Source organism: Acomys minous (assembly GCF_964271855.1).
Source record: "Acomys minous genome assembly, chromosome: 3".
In the NCBI taxonomy this organism is placed as follows: Eukaryota; Metazoa; Chordata; class Mammalia; order Rodentia; family Muridae; genus Acomys; species Acomys minous.
The window spans coordinates 28,527,379-28,545,827 of NC_140485.1; the positions used below are offsets into that span (position 1 = coordinate 28,527,379).

Genomic DNA, 18,449 nt, shown 5'->3' on the forward strand with positions numbered 1-18,449 from the left:
GAAGAGGGCACCAGATCTCATTACAGATGGTTGTGAGCCACCATGTGGTTGCTGGGATTTGAACTCAGGACCTTTGGAAGAACAGACAGAGCTCTTAACCTCTGAGCCATCTCTCCAGAGTTTCTCTATGTAGTCTTTGCTGTCCTGGAATTTTCTGTTATGGGGTCTACTTGGATCCAACACAATTCAAATACCAAGTCAAGTTTATTGTAATAACGTTGCTACTAATTGATCAGGGACACAGAACAGACTCAGGAGCTGAACTGCAACTCCCCTTGACCCCCAGCAAGAATGTTACAGAGCTTTTAAACCTGAAAAAAATAAAAACATCTGTTCCAGGTTACAGTTACATTTTTCTATGAGTCAGGATTCAGGGATTCAGGGATAAAGGCTTTTTCTAGGAACAGTTCCCTATGTGGCACACTTATTCTCTTCCCGTTGGTTGGGTTATTCAACTGTGGCAGGGCGACTTGCCTAGTATTCATGTCTCAACCTGCCAACCAGGACATCATTTCCCCACTTATATGTCTCTCTCTGCCAAACAGGTTATCAGTTAACCAAGGAGCTCTTGAGAACTTAAACTTTATTTTTTACTCCTATTCAAGATGGACGTTTTATTCAAAATGGCTTCAGTTTGGATTCTTCTTACACTCTATATTGACCAGGCTGGTCTTGAACTCACAGAGATCCCATTGCCTCTGCCTCCCAAGTGCTGGTTTTGTTTATAAATTTAACTTTAGGTTTGGTTAGATTTGGCCAGCTCTCCATTAATGCCCTTTCGTGTATGCACCAGGATCAAATCTGGCACGCACATTAACTAATTAGCATACATCCTCAGTGATCTCTAGGCTGAGGCAGTTTCTTCCTCTTTCCTTGTTTGTCATGGCCTTCATAGACTTTAGTGGCACTAGTTAGGCACTTGGTAGAAGCCCTAGAGAATTCCATTGCATAGTTAATTAACAGTGTGGTGAGAAGATTGTAGGTACCCTCTCTTGTGCTTTCCTGGCACCAGACGTGTGGGGCACACACACATACATGTAGGCAAACACTCATAAAGTAAAAATAATTTTAAGAGATTATGTAACTAGGGGGCTGGAGAGATGGCTCACAGGTTAGGAGCATTGGCTGCTCTTGCAGAGGACCGAGGCTGGATTACCAGCACTCCTGTGACAGCTCACAGTGTCACTCCAGAACTGTGACTCCAGTTCCAGGGCAATCTGATGCTCTCTCTCTTATGGGCACTGCACACACATGGTACACACACATATATGCAGGAAGAACACCTATACACACACACACACACACACACACACACACACATACACACGTATAATTAAATTAAATGTTTTAATTATGTAACCAAGTCTTAGTGTAGTTGCTTAGAAGAAGACTGTGGGGCAGTCTGTGCAGCTGGATACCATGTTGCTCTTGAACATTGTAGCATCTCTGCCTTCTAGTGTGCTTCACTGCCTAGAATGAGCAAAGCAAGTATATGGAGAGTGATGAGCTTTTATTTATTCTCTCTTAGGAAATGAAAGATGACTCAGACAGTGAAAAACAGCAGCAAATCCATCACATTAAGAACTTGTATGCCTTCAACCTCTTCTGCCAGAAGCGCTTTGATGAGTCCATGCAGGTCTTTGCTAAGCTTGGCACAGGTAACAAGCAGGTGTGGCTTTGGGGTAGGAATTGCTGGTGGAGTCTCGCTCTCCTCAGAGCTCACCTACGAGTCTAACAAGCTCTTGTGAGAGGCCACAGTGCTTACACACTTACCGGCCTACCCTGTCTAATGTGGTCTCACCCATTAATGCAGGCCTCCAGTTTTCCTGAATGCTTTGTCCACATCATTAAAGAGAGGTAACAGTCATCCGATCCAACAATTACACATGATCGATCACCTAGTGTTCACTGAATGTTAGGCCAGGGAGAAGTTCCTGGGTTGTTGTTGGGAGCCAGCGTGGACCACTGCTGCAAAGCCTGCCCTCTCTGTTAGAGTGCAGCAGTGAGAGCGGGGCCCAAGGGAGGTGGCCTATGTGGTGGTTTGAATGAGAATGTCTCCCATAGCTCAGATGTTTCAGTATTTGGCCCCTGGTTGGTGGTGCTATTTGGGAGGTTTAGGAAATGCGGCCTTGTTGGAAGAAGTAAGACACTGGATGAGCTCTGAGAATCTAGACTTTGACATTTCACTTTCACTTTCTGCTTCCTGCTTGGGCTTCAACTGATGCCCACATCAGTGGCTGCTTCAGCTGCCATGTCTTCCATTTGTTGCCACACTTACCCTGCCATGACAGACTCTTATCCCGCTGGAATTGTAAGCCAGACAAGTCCCTCCTTCTCTAAGTTGCCTTGGTCATGTGACAGCAATAGAACAGTAACTAGTGCAGCCTGCCAGAGCTGATGCAAAGCACTGGACTGCCTGCTTCAGTTTGCTCCTCTATTAATCATGCCTATTAAAGAGGTGTAATGGCAGCACTCCCTAGAGTATTCCGTGAAGGTCATGTGAGGTCATAGGACAGTGCAGACTACTGCGCCCTGTGTCTGCTACTGTGATTGCATCTGTTGGCTTTCTGCCATGTCCTTTTGTTGCCTTCCTCCTCTTTCTTCCCCCACCCATCCCTGGCCAGTCACTTGGGTTCTTGACTATGAGTAATGGAGACCAGTTCTGAGTAATTTCACTAGAGTCTGATCAATTGACAGGGGAGGGAATCACTAGGGGGTGGTTAGAGGGCCTCGTGAAATTAATGGGCCAGTTTTGGGGGTTTTTTGAGACAGAGATTCTATGTGCAGCCCTGGCTGTCCTGGAACTCCCTCTGTAGACCAGGGTGGCCTTGAACTCACAGAGATGCCTCTGCCTTCTGAGTACTGGGACTAAAGGTGTGTGAGACCATTTGTTGATGGATCAATTTTGCATGGTGGCAAAGGGAACTCTGGAGGCTCTCAAAGCAGGAAGGGGGACAGAAATTAGTTTGTAGTTCACAACAGACTGGGTGACCCTGCTCTAACATGACCGCTGCTTAGCTATCGCCACATGGCTCCCATGCTGCTTCATCCCTGTAAGGCACTCCCCGTTGGTGTATCAGTTACCAGCACCCAAGGTCTTCAGCTAGACAAGCCATTTCCAAGGGAGCTCACTATCATGGCTGACAAGTTGGTGCTGTCTGGGTCCTGGGTCCTGGGTCCTCAGTCTTTCTCAAGTGAGTCCTCACAGAGCTGATCCAGTGTCATGTACAACAGCTGGCTTTTTCCCAGAGGGTGTGACCTAGGGTCCCTAGGGAATACCTTTTGTGACTACAATGCCTTCTGTATTCTGTTGATTTACAAGGGTCTTTACAGGTTTAGGACAAGAGAAACCAGACTCCTCTTGAGGAAGGGGAGCGACAGGAGGGGTGTGTGGGATGGATGTGTGCCACGTGCTTATCATCCTCAATTTACCTTCTCAGGGCTGAAGGAATCTGATCCCCAAGATGAGGTCACGGTCCCATTCCCAGCCTGTATTAGTGTAGAGAAGGGTTAGATGCCTCTGATTCTGAAAGCTAGGGCAGTCCTCCAACCACAAATACACAGTTTGCCGGAAGGAACTCACTAAAGGAACCAGGATACTGTTGAGAAGGGAGGCAGGGCTGGAGAACTCGCCCAGTCAGATTTCAGGTGATGGCCCGAGAACCCAAGATCAGGCCACAGAGGTCAAGTGCAGTGGCACGATCATGTATAATCCCAGTGCTGAGGCGAGGACACAGGTCCCCTGCATGTTTCTTATTACTTCACCTATACTGGCAGCTTTCCCAGGCGGCTTAGCCAGAAACAAGTCCTTGAAGCTGCTAACCAGCTGCTGTTTGCTTTAAAGTACATTTGTGAAGGATTTTGTTTCCTTAGGTCTGGTGTGGTTAAAAAAGAGTATTCCTTTGTAGTTGTGAGCCAGCTTGCTCTCAATCATTTCCAAACATTAGTGATCTGGGGGAGAATACCCACAGGCCAGTGCGGCTGCTGCCTGCACATAAGCTAATTCACAGTAGCCAAACTCAGGTAGTCTGGAATGCCATGCCGGAAATGGGCACACAGCGTTGGTGAGGAAGCCATATAGAGGCACATTAGGTGTGAGCCAGGGGAAGACTCCACAACAGAAAAGTCTCATGTGGCGGAAATACCTTGTCTACAACCACAGGGCCCCTTACCCCCCCCCCTCCTCCGGTGCAGCACAGGTTGAGTCCAGATGTCTGTGTTTGCTCCTCTGCCGTTTTATTCTCTTTGTCACCACAGTATGTGCTGAGGGATCTGGATTGCAGTTGAATATGAAATAGTTAGGCCTCTGTCTCAAAAACCAAACCAACCAACCAACCAAACAAACAAACAAAACCAAGCAAACAAAAATAGTTAGGCCTGTCCACCAAGGCGGTATTTTAGTTACCACCTGACAGATGGTGTCTCCATGAGCCATGCCAGGGTCTACGGAAGAATGTTCTAGGCTGAGGGAGCAGCCAGCACATGTACATGAGGTGGAAAGAGTACCTGGGAATTCAGGAACTAGCCAGTCAACAGAGTGGATAGAGTTTTCTCTGCATGTGGGACGTCATTTCCTTGTTCTCATGTGTTTCGGTTTTGTGTGTGTGCTGTTTTGTGTGTGTGATACAACCTTGGACTTAGAACCCCCTCCTCTCAAAGCGAATCCTAAGTGTTGACAGTGCCAGTGCTTGCATATGGCTGGGGGTGGAGGCCGGGTGGGGGGATTGATGTGATAGTATTCTCCAGGAGCAGAAAGACTCAGGGAGGTCAGACATGGTGACTCAACCTGTGTGTTGTCTCTACACCTAGGAATTTCAGACAGTGGGATTGTACCAAGCCATCCTGGCCTACATAGTGGCTTCTAGGCAAGCCTGACATGTGGTTTGAGACCCTGTCTCAACAACCAAACACAAGTAAGAATGAAGAGGTGATCTAGGCCCTGAAGAAAGAAAAGGAAAATGGAATTTGAACATTCTGAGCTGCCCCCTAGCCTCTCCTCACACCGTGTTCAGTCGAGTAGGTCATGGGTGTGGCACAGGCGGCAGGGAAGGCTGTGCTCACTCAGCTCTCCGCAGTGCCTTCCTCCCTGAGCTCGGGCTTTGGTGGGACTGCTCTGCTGGGCTGCCTATGCTTGTCAGTGCTTTGACAGATCCTGATCCTGAAGAGCAAGGTCCTCTTAGATGGGCCGGATACTGTGACATGGGGTTAGTGACTTCTGGAGGCCTCAAGGGAGACTTGCCTTCTGGTCAGCTTCCCAAGGACATGTTCATTACAAGGGAGGTGGCCTTCTTTTACCCACTCTGATTTTTTTCCTTTTCTTTCTTTTCTTTTATGTTTGTTTTTGTCTTTTCAAGCCAGGGTTTCTCTGTGTAGCCTTGCCTGTCCTGGAACCAGCTCTGTAGACCAGGCTGGCCTTGAACTCAGAGATCTGCCTGCCTCTGCCTCCTGAGCTGACATTCTCTAAAGGAAAATAAAGTATAAATTGTCAGTGCAAAAAAGTTTTAAGAAGGAGAGGAAGACTTTTTAAGAAATGTGATCCAAGTTTGTTACTCATTTTGTCCCTTCTTCATACAGAGGTTTCCACACGTACACATTTTTAACACACTTGTGATCATAGTGTCACATACTTCCCGTGTGTACTTCATAATTGCAGTGTGCATTAGATGGTAACACTCTCACCAGCTGAAGAAAATATACTGTATTCTGCTGTTGAAGGACTTACATACTGGTTCCAAAATTGCAGTAATAAATAATGTGTCTCTTTCATACACACTATGGCCATGTTCTAAATTCTAAGGGGTAAAAAAGTAAAAGACCTTTTGACATTGGATACTTATCTATCTATCTATTTATTGAGACAGGGTTTCTCTGTATTATCTTGGTGTCCTGGACTTGCTTTATAGACCAGGCTGGCCTTGAACTCACAGCGATCCGCCTGCCTCTGCCTCCCGAGTGCTGGGATTATAGGTGTGCGCCACTGCGCTCAGCAACATAGGATTTTTATTAATTGTGTTGATTCTTATTATATTTCATTACACTAAATTTTTTATCACTTTAAAAAATTACTGTGTGTGTGCATGTGCGCACGCATGCATACAAGTTTGTTGGTCTTTTTCACTTAAAGATAAGATTTTCTTTTTTAAATTTTGAAAAGCCTGCTTTTTTTAGACAGTTGATAAGTAGCTCTAATCCTGTGTGTCTGTGAGTCTTGCCATTTTTATGACATTTTAATGAGATTTACGTACAGTGTTCAGATCATACCTAGGGGACTTACTAAACTTTTCTGAACTCAGACTCACTCCCTAGGTTGAGGAGTAATCCAGGTATGCTTATGTAGCACTCTGGAGGCAGAGGCAGGAGGATTGCCACAGATCTGAGGCAGGCCTAGTCTATGCAATAAGGCCCATACCAGCCAGGCTTACATAGGCCCTGTCTCAAGCCCCCCATCCCCAAATGAAATAAACTGTAAACCGTTGGTCTGGGGCTCGCTGTCTATCATATAGTCATATTGTATTTTGTCCCTAAACTTCTGGGTTCCTTTCCTAAGGAAGCATGCTTGCCTTTCTTACAGATCCCACCCACGTGATGGGTTTGTACCCCGACCTACTGCCCACAGACTACAGGAAACAGCTGCAGTACCCCAACCCACTGCCCACACTCTCTGGCGCCGAACTGGAGAAGGCTCACTTAGCTCTCATTGACTACCTGACACAGGTAGGCCTAACACACTGAGTGTGCAGGAGCTTCTGGCTTGGAGCTCCAGCCCTGCTTCCCTGTAGCAATGATAGGGCTGCAGGAGGTCATAAGGGAAGCTCTGGCAGTTGTTGTGAGCCATCTGCTGCTGCCTCCAACTTAATAGTACTCTCAAGCCTCTTTTTTTTTTTTTTGTCTTTGAAATACTTTTATGAATTCTTTGAGAATTTCATACCATGTATTTTGATAGTTTTTCACCCTTAACTCCTCCCAAACCTCCTAACTTTGTGTCCTCTTTGAAAAAAAAAACCCATTGAGTCCAATTTGTGCTGTCTATATACTACTAGGTGTGGGGCCATCTGCTGGAGCCACGCCTTCAAAAAAATCTTTAATTGACACACTCCCCAGAAGCCACCAGCTCTCCATAGCTCCTTGGTTAAGGGTGGGGGCTGTTTTGTTTTGTTTAAACCAAATCTTTATATCAGGAAGCATATTCACAGGAATTATATGACCTAAAAGGGTAAGTTTTAATTGTTATGAACATTTTCATGACATGCATAATTATAGGGGAGGGATGCCTATAGTTTGGGAAACATAGAAAGTATAAGCCAAAGCTCCATAGTGGCGCACCACAACTTTAATTCTAACACTTGGGAGGCAGAGGCAGGCAGAGCTCTGTGAGTTCAAGACCACTCTGATCGGCACAGTGAGTTCTGGACCACCAGAGGTGCATAGTGAAGCCTGGTCTCTAAAACAAACAAAGTATAAGCCAGAGAATAGCCGTGTTTGTTTAGTTTCTTCTGTGTATTCATGAACTAGTTTCTATCTGTTTGTTTTAGGACTTATTTATTTTTATTTTATGTTTGGCTGCTGTGTTGACATGTGTGTCTGTGTAACACATGCATGCCTGGTGTCAGCAGAGGAGAGAGGGCATCATTATATCCTCAGGAACTGGAGTTACAGACACCTGCGAGCTGCCCTGTGGGTGCTGGGAATCGAACCTGGGCCCTCTGAAGAAGAGCCAGTGCCCTTACCACTAAGCCATCTCTCCAGCCTGTTGTGCTTTTATTGATTTCTTTATTACAATTTAAAAAATCAAAGTATATTTTCTGTTTTATAGTTTACAGCTTGAAATTCCAAATATTGGGAAAGTCCTTCCTTGTCAGTAATTTTTCTTCTATAACTTATGTTTATGGCCTAATTTTTTTCTAGGGTCTAATATGGACCCTTTAATATGAAAGTGTCCTTTCATATTACACTACAGCTTGCCTTTCTGTAAAGCTTTAATTTTTTTTTAAAACAGGATCTCATATAGCCCAGGCTGACCTTGAGTTCCTTTTGTAGCTAAGGATGACCTTGAACTTTAATCCTCCTCCCTTCATTTCCCAAGGCTGGGATTAGAGGTGTACACCACTACACCCAGTTATGTGATGCTGGGGATTCGGGCATGGCAGACACGTACTCACCAGCTGAACTATATTCCAGCCCTCCCTTAAGCTTCTTGACTCAGTTTGTCACAGAAAGTTCCTCTTATTTGCTGTGTGTGTATTCATGTCAGAGACCTTATGGCTACTCTTCCAGGTATCCTTGTAGGCTCGGAAAAGCATCTCTGGAAAATTTGTAGTGCTGCATTTCACTGCTGCATCAGGGTCAGTAAATGCCAGCTGGTTCGACCAGGCATCTCAGTCTTGGTGCATCCTTGACTTTGAGCTCCAGGGCACCCCCCCCCTCCATTGACTGGCAGCCTGCAAGGAGCACACAGGCATGTCTCATTGTTCACACTTTGGAGCCCTGAGCCAAGTATAGACAGTTCCTGGGATATAATATTCCCAGAAGCCTATGGCTTTTTGCTTCAGCCATCTCGGCTTTAGGAGGCAAAGAACACTTTTTCCTGGTCCTTGGTGGCCTTGGAGATGCAGGAATTTAAGCAGTACCCGTGTTTTGCTAAAGAGGAACTGTGGGCTCTGTCAGATACAAAAAGTACAAATGAGATGACTGCTTGATTCATCCACTTATGTTGAGATGGGCTCTCACTGTATGCCTAAGTTGAGCCTGAAGCTATGACCTTCCCCACTCAGCCTTCTGAGTCGCAGGGATCACAGGCCTGTGCCTCCATGCCCAGCTGGGTGAGGTTTTAGAATAGTCAAAAGCTAATCTAAGACCCAGTGGTGGCTTGGAGGGCTGGGGGTTGGGGTGTAGCTGCATGGTAAAGTGCATGGTAAAGGGCCTGTCATATGCAAGGCCCTGGGTTGGACCCCTAGCACTGCAGAAACAAGAGATTGGTTATCACTAGGACTGTGACAATGTGACAGTCATGTCTTTTGATCTCTGGCAAAACACGAATGCTGCTGTGAGATCCCGGGTAATGGACAAGAGTTGATTTGCAGGCATTCAGAGTTAACTCGCTCGGGTGATGAAGACCCCGTCCTGGCCCTGACCCCACGTTGTTGCCATTTTCAGAAACGAAGCCAGTTGGTGAAGAAGCTGAATGACTCAGACCACCAGTCCAGCACCTCCCCACTCGTGGAAGGCACACCCACCATCAAGTCCAAGAAGAAGTTACTGCAGATCATCGACACCACCCTGCTCAAGTGCTACCTCCATGTGAGTTGCCGTAGCACGCCAGCCCCTTCCTCTCACACTCTAGGGAGATGCTGACACCTCCTAGCCTTTGCCTGATGTCTTTGTTTCCTGTGACTAAAAGGATAAAGCAAGATATCCATCTGGGATTCCTTTGCTAGTAAAATTGGGGTTAGTGCCACAGACTCAACAGGGACAGTAATTCCTCAAGGAAGGTAATCTCTTCATTTCCCCTAGAACATGGAGACATATGTGCTGAAGGGTATAAATGCTCCAGAGGCCACCGCTTGCCAACCCGCAACAAAGGACTATTTGCTTTCCTATGCTTGTTATGTCCCTGGCTGGCCCTTGAGCCTGGAGCAGGCCTGGGCAAGTGAAGGGTGGGGTTTCCAGGAAGGACCTTCTGCTGTTGCCCCACATCACCCCATGTCAGCACCCCATGTCCCCCACAGACGAACGTGGCCCTGGTGGCTCCCCTGCTGCGCTTGGAGAACAACCACTGTCACATCGAGGAGAGTGAGCATGTGCTGAAGAAGGCTCACAAGTACAGCGAGCTCATCATCCTGTATGAGAAGAAAGGGCTCCACGAGAAAGGTGGTGGGGCTTCCCGGAGGCGGGGGAGGGGCATGGGGGAGGGTCGCGTGCATGTTGGCAGAATCCGATGGACCTTGCATGAGGAAAAGGCTCATGGGTTTGTTCTTGGGCTTTGTGGCCAGCTCTGCAGGTGCTAGTGGACCAGTCCAAGAAAGCAAACTCCCCTCTGAAGGGCCACGAGAGGACCGTGCAGTATCTGCAGCACTTGGGTGAGCCCTGTGGTGGGTTTTGAGACAGGATCTCACTGTGTAGTGCTGGTTCACCTGGAACTCATTCTGTAGACCAGGCTGGCCTCAGACTTACAGAGGTCTGCCTGCCTCTGCCTCCTGAGTGCTAGGATTAAAAGTGTGCGCCACCACGCCCAGCTCTGAACCCCGCATTTAAAAGCTGCGGAGATGGCTCTTGTTTGTATGGGCCTGGTTTTCCTCCATTCCTGAGTCTGGTCAGTCCCTTCCCTTCTGTTCATCAGTCCTATTCCTCTGCCTGGCGTCAGAGACCCTCGGTAGTTGAACAGTGAGGGCCTTTAGTGTGTGGGGAGACCATGAGAGACAAGCAGATCTGAACGTCTGGTGCTAGAATCTCTCTTGTCCACAGATTGGATTCTGAGGCGACACCCATACCTGCACACCTACCCTTCAGGCTTATTGCGCGGGCCTGACTTTTGTCTTACTTTTTCTTTGAAGGCACAGAAAACCTACATTTGATTTTTTCCTACTCAGTCTGGGTGCTGAGAGACTTCCCAGAAGATGGCCTGAAGGTAGGTCATAGGCCCCTGGGCTTGTCTGGTGCCTCAGGTGATCCTGATTATATTTGGTGAGATTGGGGACTGGATTGCCCTGATCCTTTGAGTCACAGGGTAAAAGGCATGTGAGACAAGACTGCACACGTAGAAGGAGCCTGGTTCGGAAGCTGAGAGGCTCCAACCTCGACCACCATGTACCACCTACTGGTACCTTGTCTACCCTTCCTCTCAAAGCGTCCGCAGCCCTAGCATTTGCAGGCCTGTGTATCTGTGGCCTGAGCAGAGGCTCTGCTTCTAGAACTCTGGTTTGCTCTGACAGATATTCACCGAAGATCTCCCGGAGGTGGAGGCTCTGCCGCGAGATCGAGTGCTCAGCTTCCTAATAGAGAATTTCAAGGGTCTGGCTATTCCTTATCTGGTAAGGTACAGTTCAGTTTGCCCAAAAGACTTTAAGCCGAGTATCTCGGGTCCTGGGTAGGTGGGGTCACTTGAGTGTTGGTGAGAATATGAGGATAGTTATTTCCACCTTACTCTGAAGAAAGCAATCCTAAGGAACCAAGTGAGGAACACAGAGGGAACCAAGAATCAGGGCCTTTAATTGTAGGTTTGGGAGGCAGAGGCAGGCGGATCTCTGTGGGGTCAAGGCCAGCCTGATCTACATAGTAAATTTCAGTTTAGATCAGAAATTAAAGAAACCTTCCCTATGTCGCTGGGTTTTGTCACAGTTTTGGACAAGCTGCCCCTTGGTATATCCAATTGGGATGAGCCCTGAGAGGGAGACTAGGAGATAGGCTCTCAGCAGAGGTACCAACCAGACTGACTTCCATCCTGCCTCAGGAGCACATCATCCACGAGTGGGAGGAGACAGGCTCGCGGTTCCACAACTGCCTGATCCAGCTGTACTGTGAGAAGGTGCAGAGTCTGATGAAAGACTACCTCCTGTCCCTGCCCACAGGTACCTGGGCCCATCCAAAGCAGCTGGCCCCAGACCTACAGGTCAGACTGAGCCGAGTGCCTGTGTGTAGTGTGGGGAACAGGCCCTGCCCCACGCCTAAGTAGATGGAAATCCTTCCAAGGGGTCTGGGACACTGAGTGACTCAGGAGCCCTGGTATGGGGATCTCTGGGAGTCCTCCCTCAAGCTGACAGAAGGAACAGATCTGTCTGCAGGATGACAGCTAGCGTGTTTCCCTGCTCACAGCCTTCATTAATGTCACACTGGTGTTTTAGGACCAGAGACCACGGAGTAAGAGCACTCCTCTTCCTTGATACTAGGGTGACATCACCGAGCCCCATTCCCCTCATTAGATCCCACATTATTGCTTAACAGCATCCATCCAGTCATAAAGAGCTTGGTTTCCCTTAAAGGCAAAAGTCCAGCCCCTGCCGGAGAGGAAATGGGCGAGCTGGGCGAATACCGACGAAAGCTGCTCATGTTCTTGGAGATCTCCAGCTACTATGAACCAGGCCGGCTCATCTGTGATTTCCCCTTCGATGGTGAGTGTCTAGCCTGGAGCCAGCGCTGTTTCAGCTCGTCTTAATAGAGGCTCGGCTCCCTGTGTTGTTAGTCCTCAGCCCTCCTCCACAGTGGGCGTGCGAGGGCCCAGGCTCCAGGCCATCATCACTCCAGTTTCTCCGTATCACCCTCGCTGAGGCTGAGAAGACTCTTTCTGGGTGTGCACCATATGCTAATTTGTAGATTGTAATCTGTTGCTTTAGAAGGAATTCTTGTTGGAACTCCTTGTAATCTGGCATGAGACATGAATCTGTCTGGCGTCAGCTCTGCAAACACCCAAGTCTTGGCCTCACGTTCACCGGAGTTCCTAGTCTGAGTGAACTTGGCTGGTTAATGAGTATCTTTGCTCAGTTTATGGGTGATTGTTAAAAGGGTGGGATATGGCCAGGCGTGTGGTGCCTGCCTTTTATTCCAGCGCTTGAGAGACTGAGGGAGGCCAATTCAATCTCTCTGAGTTCAAGGCCAGCCTGGTCTACATTGAATTGTATCTAGAGAGACCCTCTTTGGTACAGTGCCTCTTAAACTAGCTTCCTTCTCCTTTAAATATTCCCTTACTAATATTTTCTACTGTTTTATTTCACTATACTTTTTAGTATGTGGTGCTTAGGAAGAGACTTCATGTGCTAAGCATGTACCCTACCTCTGAGCTGTACCCCAAACCTTTCTGTTATTTGGGGTTTGTTTTGTTTTTGTCTTATCTTGTTTTTGTTTTGAAGGATTGGTGTGGTGGTTTTGTTTAATTTCCCTCTATTTATTATTCTTTAAATTGCTTTATTCCATTTGCTACCTGTTTGTGTATGTATGTGCCATGTGGTCAAAGGATAGCTTGTATGGGGCCTAGGGATTGAACCTAGCTCCTCAGACTTGGCAGCAAGCGCTGTTACGTACTGAGCCACCTTGGTGGTCTTCAGTCAAGTCCCTTCTTCTATTTTGTATTACCCCAGTATTCCTTCCCCCAGTTGCTTAGTCCCCAGTTTTGTGCATAAGACACAAAGCAAGGGCAGCTACTTGGAGTCCTTTCCCCTCCTAGGCCTCTTAGAAGAAAGAGCTCTTCTGTTGGGGCGCATGGGGAAGCACGAACAAGCTCTCTTCATCTATGTCCACGTCCTGAAGGACACAAAGATGGCTAAGGAGTAAGTCAGCCCTGCCCTCTGACCTCCCAAGGAGTCTCAAGGCAGGCTCTCACAGAGACAACAGCATGAGCCGCCTGGAAGGCCACCCCGTGGCCACAGCAGAGGGGATATCACCTCCCCTGCTGGCCCTGCTCGGTTACCATCGGCAGCTACATGGACAGCTTCCATGTAGCCCCTCTTCCCTGTTCTCAGCACCCCCTCCCTTGCAGGTACTGCCACAAACACTACGACCAAAACAAAGAAGGCAACAAAGACGTAAGTAGGCAGCTGTGACCAAGGGAGCATGTACACTTCCTGTCTCTATAGCAGACCCCACCCCCTCCAGTGTGGCCACAAGTGGCACTTGTATCAATCACTGAGTGAGACATAGTGTATGTCAGTGCACTAAGTGATTGTTTTCACATGTTTACTGGAACCATATGTCATAGTGTACTTCTGACTTACACATCTGTTGTCACCCACCAGATTAGTAGTAGCACCCCACCCCTCTCAAGAGTTCTGACGTATACTGAATTAATGTGGATTGGCGCGTCTAGGAGGAAGAGTTAGATTATACATTGATTTGTCAGTATCTCGAGACATTTGTGATTGGTGTAACTGGGAGTGAGGTGGGAACCTGGGACTGGAGGCCAGAGATGCTGCTAAGTGATGCACAGGACAGCCTCGATGACAAAGAATTATCTGGCCCCAAATGTTGAGAAAGCTAGGATGAAGTGACCCTATGGCACTAGAACTGGTTGGAAATATGGCCACCTATTCAGCCTTGAAAGCATAAGAAAATGAGGAATCTTTAGGTTGTTTTACAGTGTTAGCTCTCTGTGATTGGTATAACACTAAACAGGGAAGAACATTATGGCACCCTCATTCAGCTGTTTGATTTTGCGAAGAATAAAGCAGAAGGCGATGAGTTTGCAGCACTCCATGCCAGTGGTTGCTACCGACCAGCCCTCTAATCATCAGGGAGGCTCCAGGCTGGGGTTGCTGCTAGCCTGACATGGCTGTTTCTATCTGTGAAACAGGTATATCTGTCCCTGCTTCGGATGTACCTGTCACCCCCCAGCATTCACTGCCTGGGGCCAATCAAACTGGAGCTCCTGGAGCCACAGGCCAACCTCCAGGCTGCACTGCAGGTCCTGGAGCTGCACTACAGCAAATTAGACACCACCAAGGTCAGGGCCTGCCCAGGCAGATGGAGCGGGAGGGAGAAGAGGGCTGGGGAAGGGGCAGGCAGCAGCTTTTCTTGGTCTCATTCCTGATTGCCTAACCTGTTCCCTCCTGTCCCTGCCCCAGGCTATCAACCTTCTGCCAGCAAACACTCAGATCAATGACATACGCATCTTTCTAGAAAAGGTCTTAGAAGAAAATGCACAAAAGAAACGGTTCAATCAAGTGCTCAAGAACCTTCTCCACGCCGAGTTCCTCAGGGTATGGCCTTCCACACTTGTAAGTGGCTGGGCTTTGGGTTTCAGTTGTGACAGTTTTCACATGCCTGTTGTCACATAACTCAAGCAATCCAGCAGTCAGCATGGAGTTTAGTAGACCCTATGTAAGCTCAAGACACAAAACAGTGCCAGCGTCTACCTTATGTTTCCACACTTGGCCTCAGAACATCTCCAATCACTTCCAGGTTCAGGAAGAGCGGATTTTACACCAGCAGGTGAAGTGCATCATCACAGAGGAGAAGGTGTGCATGGTGTGCAAGAAGAAGATTGGGAACAGGTGAGCCTCCCTCCCCTGAGCAGCATCTGCGTGCACACGGGGGTTCCCTGAGGGGGCAAACCTGCAGCATCTCTCCTGCCCTTAGTTTCACGTCCTGCTGCTGTGAGAAAATACACTTGAGGGCGAAAGTTTATTCTGGCTAACAGGTGGAGGCAGGAGCTTAAAGCAGCTGTCACATTGCATTCCACAGGCAAGAAAGGGAAATCAAGGCATGCTTCCTAGTGCTCAGCTCCATTTCTCCATTTTTCACAGTCCCTACCAAGGGAATAGTCCTACCCACAGTCATGATTGGTCTTTCTGCTAGGCTGTGGGGGCACGCACCTTTAATCACAGCACTTGGGAGGCAGAGTAGAGCAGTCTCTGAATTTGAGGCCGGCCAAGTCTACAGATTGAGCTCCAGGACAGCCAGGGCTACACAAAAAAACCTTGTCTCAGAAAACGGGGAAAAAGAAAAAAAAGATTGGATTTTCCACAACAGTTAACAAAATCAAGATAATCCTCCTCAGGCATGTCCAGAGCCCCAACTCCCAGGGGACTCCAGCTTCTGTGATGTGGACAGCACTACCCTCACACCCATGGAAAGAAGCTGTCTTGTTTCACTGAGCTTTTTTTTTTTTTTTTTTTAAGATTTATTTATTATTTATACAGTATTCTACCTTCATGTGCCTGCACACCAGAAGAGGGCACCAGATCTCATTACAGATGGGCGTGAGCCACCATGTGGTTGCTGGGAATTGAGCTCAGGACCTTTGGAAGAATAGCCAGTGCTCTTAATCTCTGAGCCATCTCTCCAGCCCTCACTGAGCTCTTGAACTTTGACAGAGCAAGCCATTTTATCTGTTGGGAAAGCCTCAATAATTTAAAGTCCTGACTTATGACTTGGAGCTGTTAAACTCTCACTCAGAAAGCTCGATTCCTCTAGTAACCTAATTAACAGTGGAGCCAGGGAGCCAGTAAGAAAGCATGAGTGACATACAGGGTCTTCTTGAGACTCGGGTAGCTGTGCGGCTCGGGCTGATTAGGAACTCTGAATCAACCCTGGTGCCTCAGCCACACCCCAGCCCTAAGGCCTGCACCACCATTGCCAGATCTGGATGAGCCCCGGAGGAGAAATCCAGATCTTTCATCCTGTTGTCTCATTCTTGAGCAACCTCCTGAGCCAGCATTATTCTGTTAAGACATGCCCCAGAGTCGGCCCCCTGGCCTGGAAGGAGCACAGCCTGCCTTTTCTTACGCGGCTACAAGAGTCTGTTTCTCTTCAGAAGCCTGACTTGCTGTACTTCATTAGAACTATCCTGAAACACATTCTGCTAAACATCCTCCCCAGTGCCAAGCCAAGGGCACATGTTCTGCATTGGCTTTTTGCTTGTCCATTTATTTGCCTAGTTGGTTGGTTGGTTGGTGCTGTTTAGGGTCTAACTACCGCTGACCCATACCCGCAACCCTGCACTGATGGTGTAACAAACATGTTGCCTGCACTGGAACATTGCATCCTGCCCTGGTTGTTTGGAGAAGTAGTACCTCAGCATTCCAGAGATACTGAAGTAGGCTGTTGTTTGTATTTGGGTGGCTCCTTGAGGATGATGCCTCTTGCAGGTGCTGAGGAAACCGTTAGAACATCTCTCACCTCTCAGCTGTTCTTCCCCACAGTGCGTTTGCAAGATACCCCAATGGAGTGGTTGTGCACTACTTCTGTTCCAAAGAGGTAAACTCAGCCGACACCTGAGCCTGCATCCCAAGTCCTCACAGTGGACAGCTTGGCTTTCCCAGGGATTGAAGGAGCAGTCACTTTAGGAACCAGGGATTGCCACCACCGAGTGTCTCCCTCATTTGGACGTTGCTGATTGCCTTGCTCTCTGGAACATCTCTGAATCAGCTGGACTTGTGACCTGGCATTGCAGGCTTTCTACTAGGAAAAGAGATTACCCATATCTTAGGCTGTTATGTTGCAGATGGTTCCAGGAATGTAACCCCTGCTTGGACAGGAGGAAATGCACCGTCTTGCCTTTGTATACCAATCACCTGGACAAGGAGATTTCATCTCAAGTGTTTGTACCCATGGGGTTGTTGACTGAGAGTTTTCTATTACAGTACTACACAGCTTCACAAGATCCCCCAGCATGGCAGCTGGAGAGTCCCATGGGAGCCTAGAGCTCCCCGGCCCCACTGGCCCAACAGACTCACTGTCTCCACTGCCAGTGGTTTCTCCACAGAGGCTGTGCCCTGTGTCCAAGTAGTCTCTCTGCTTATCCCTTTAGTTTTCAGTCTCCTGTTCTTTCTCACTATTTATTTGACCCCTTAATCTTTTCTCTTGTACCCTCTGTGCTTCCTCTCCCACTTTGTAGATTGGGAGATAAGGAGTAGCTAATATTTAAATGGGAAGGCACAGCCCAGGTTTCCAGGAGTGCACTGATAAGCAGTTGTCATGTATGAAGTTGTATGAAGGTTCTCAGGAGCTGAACTTTTCTACTAAGACACATGGGAGAGCACAAGTCTCTGCAAGTGTAGGCTTTGGTACCTCCCTGGGCCAGCACTGTGTAGGCTGTGTGGTCTTCTAGGCAGGATCTCTGCGGAAGTGTCTGCTTCAGCCACTCACCAGCTGCTTGGACGGGTAGTTGAACCTTTGCGAGTGAGCTCTTTGTGCTTTGAGCATCTTTCTCCTTTCTAGCTACTTTCTGTCCTGTTGCTTTCATGGCCACGCTTGTTCCTTGGCCTTTTTTTTTTTTTTTCAAGAGTGGAGGATTGCTCTAGGATAGAGTGGCAGTGTGTGTCTCCACTGCACACAGGGAACAATTGACCAGAAGCTGACAGTGGTAAGATGCTGTGTATATTTGTGAGGCATTGAAGGATGGCAAAGAATGCAGGGACAGGTGGGCTTAGGACTTACTGCTGGCTCTGCTGAGCATATCAGAGAGCCTGCAAGAGGTACACAAGACCTCCTGGCATTGGAGGCTATGGGCATCAGGCACACACATGCACAGACCTCCTGGCATTGGAGGCTATGGGCATCAGGCACATACATGCACAGACCTCCTGGCATTGGAGGCTATGGGCATCAGGCACACACATGCACAGACATATATGCAGGCAAAACACTGATACAAATAAAACCTTTAAAAATTGAAGCAGTGCTGCCCATGAACCCATCCACATCGGCTTAAAATGCACTTCCCTGGGAGCAGCACCAGGATGCCAGGCAACTCCCCACAGGCCAGGACCTCGCCCAATCATATGAGTCCTGGCCTCTTACCTGGTAGGCTTGTAGCATCCCTTCTCACAAACTGTATTTGAAGCAGTAGAATAAAGCCTGTGTTTTCTCCTGGATGGTGTGCATACTTATTTCTGTTTCCCCAAACTCCATTCTTTCTTCCCTGGACCCTGCCCTCCATAAAGGGTTGGGAAGGGGAACAGGTAGCTCCAGTCTGAGGATGATATAAACAAGAAATCAGGTTTCCTTGAGCCTCCTTTTGCCCC

At 48.1% G+C, this 18,449-nt stretch overlaps 1 protein-coding gene across 2 annotated transcripts in view; it reads left to right on the forward strand.

Annotated features, from left to right (window-relative positions):
• The window catches only part of VPS39 (VPS39 subunit of HOPS complex), a 44,402-nt gene extending 26,698 nt beyond the window's left edge, over positions 1-17,704 (forward strand). For both annotated transcript variants that reach the window (XM_084774608.1, XM_084774609.1), the window contains 15 exons: positions 1,529-1,658; positions 6,572-6,714; positions 9,154-9,297; positions 9,726-9,867; positions 9,990-10,076; positions 10,551-10,624; positions 10,929-11,027; positions 11,447-11,564; positions 11,976-12,104; positions 13,154-13,256; positions 13,466-13,511; positions 14,276-14,425; positions 14,547-14,681; positions 14,884-14,975; positions 16,626-17,704. In XM_084774608.1, coding sequence (XP_084630734.1) covers positions 1,529-1,658; positions 6,572-6,714; positions 9,154-9,297; positions 9,726-9,867; positions 9,990-10,076; positions 10,551-10,624; positions 10,929-11,027; positions 11,447-11,564; positions 11,976-12,104; positions 13,154-13,256; positions 13,466-13,511; positions 14,276-14,425; positions 14,547-14,681; positions 14,884-14,975; positions 16,626-16,701 — 1,668 coding nt within the window. In that variant the 3' untranslated portion in view covers positions 16,702-17,704. The remainder of the gene's footprint in view (positions 1-1,528; positions 1,659-6,571; positions 6,715-9,153; positions 9,298-9,725; positions 9,868-9,989; positions 10,077-10,550; positions 10,625-10,928; positions 11,028-11,446; positions 11,565-11,975; positions 12,105-13,153; positions 13,257-13,465; positions 13,512-14,275; positions 14,426-14,546; positions 14,682-14,883; positions 14,976-16,625) is intronic.
• Positions 17,705-18,449: the final 745 nt, after the last annotated feature.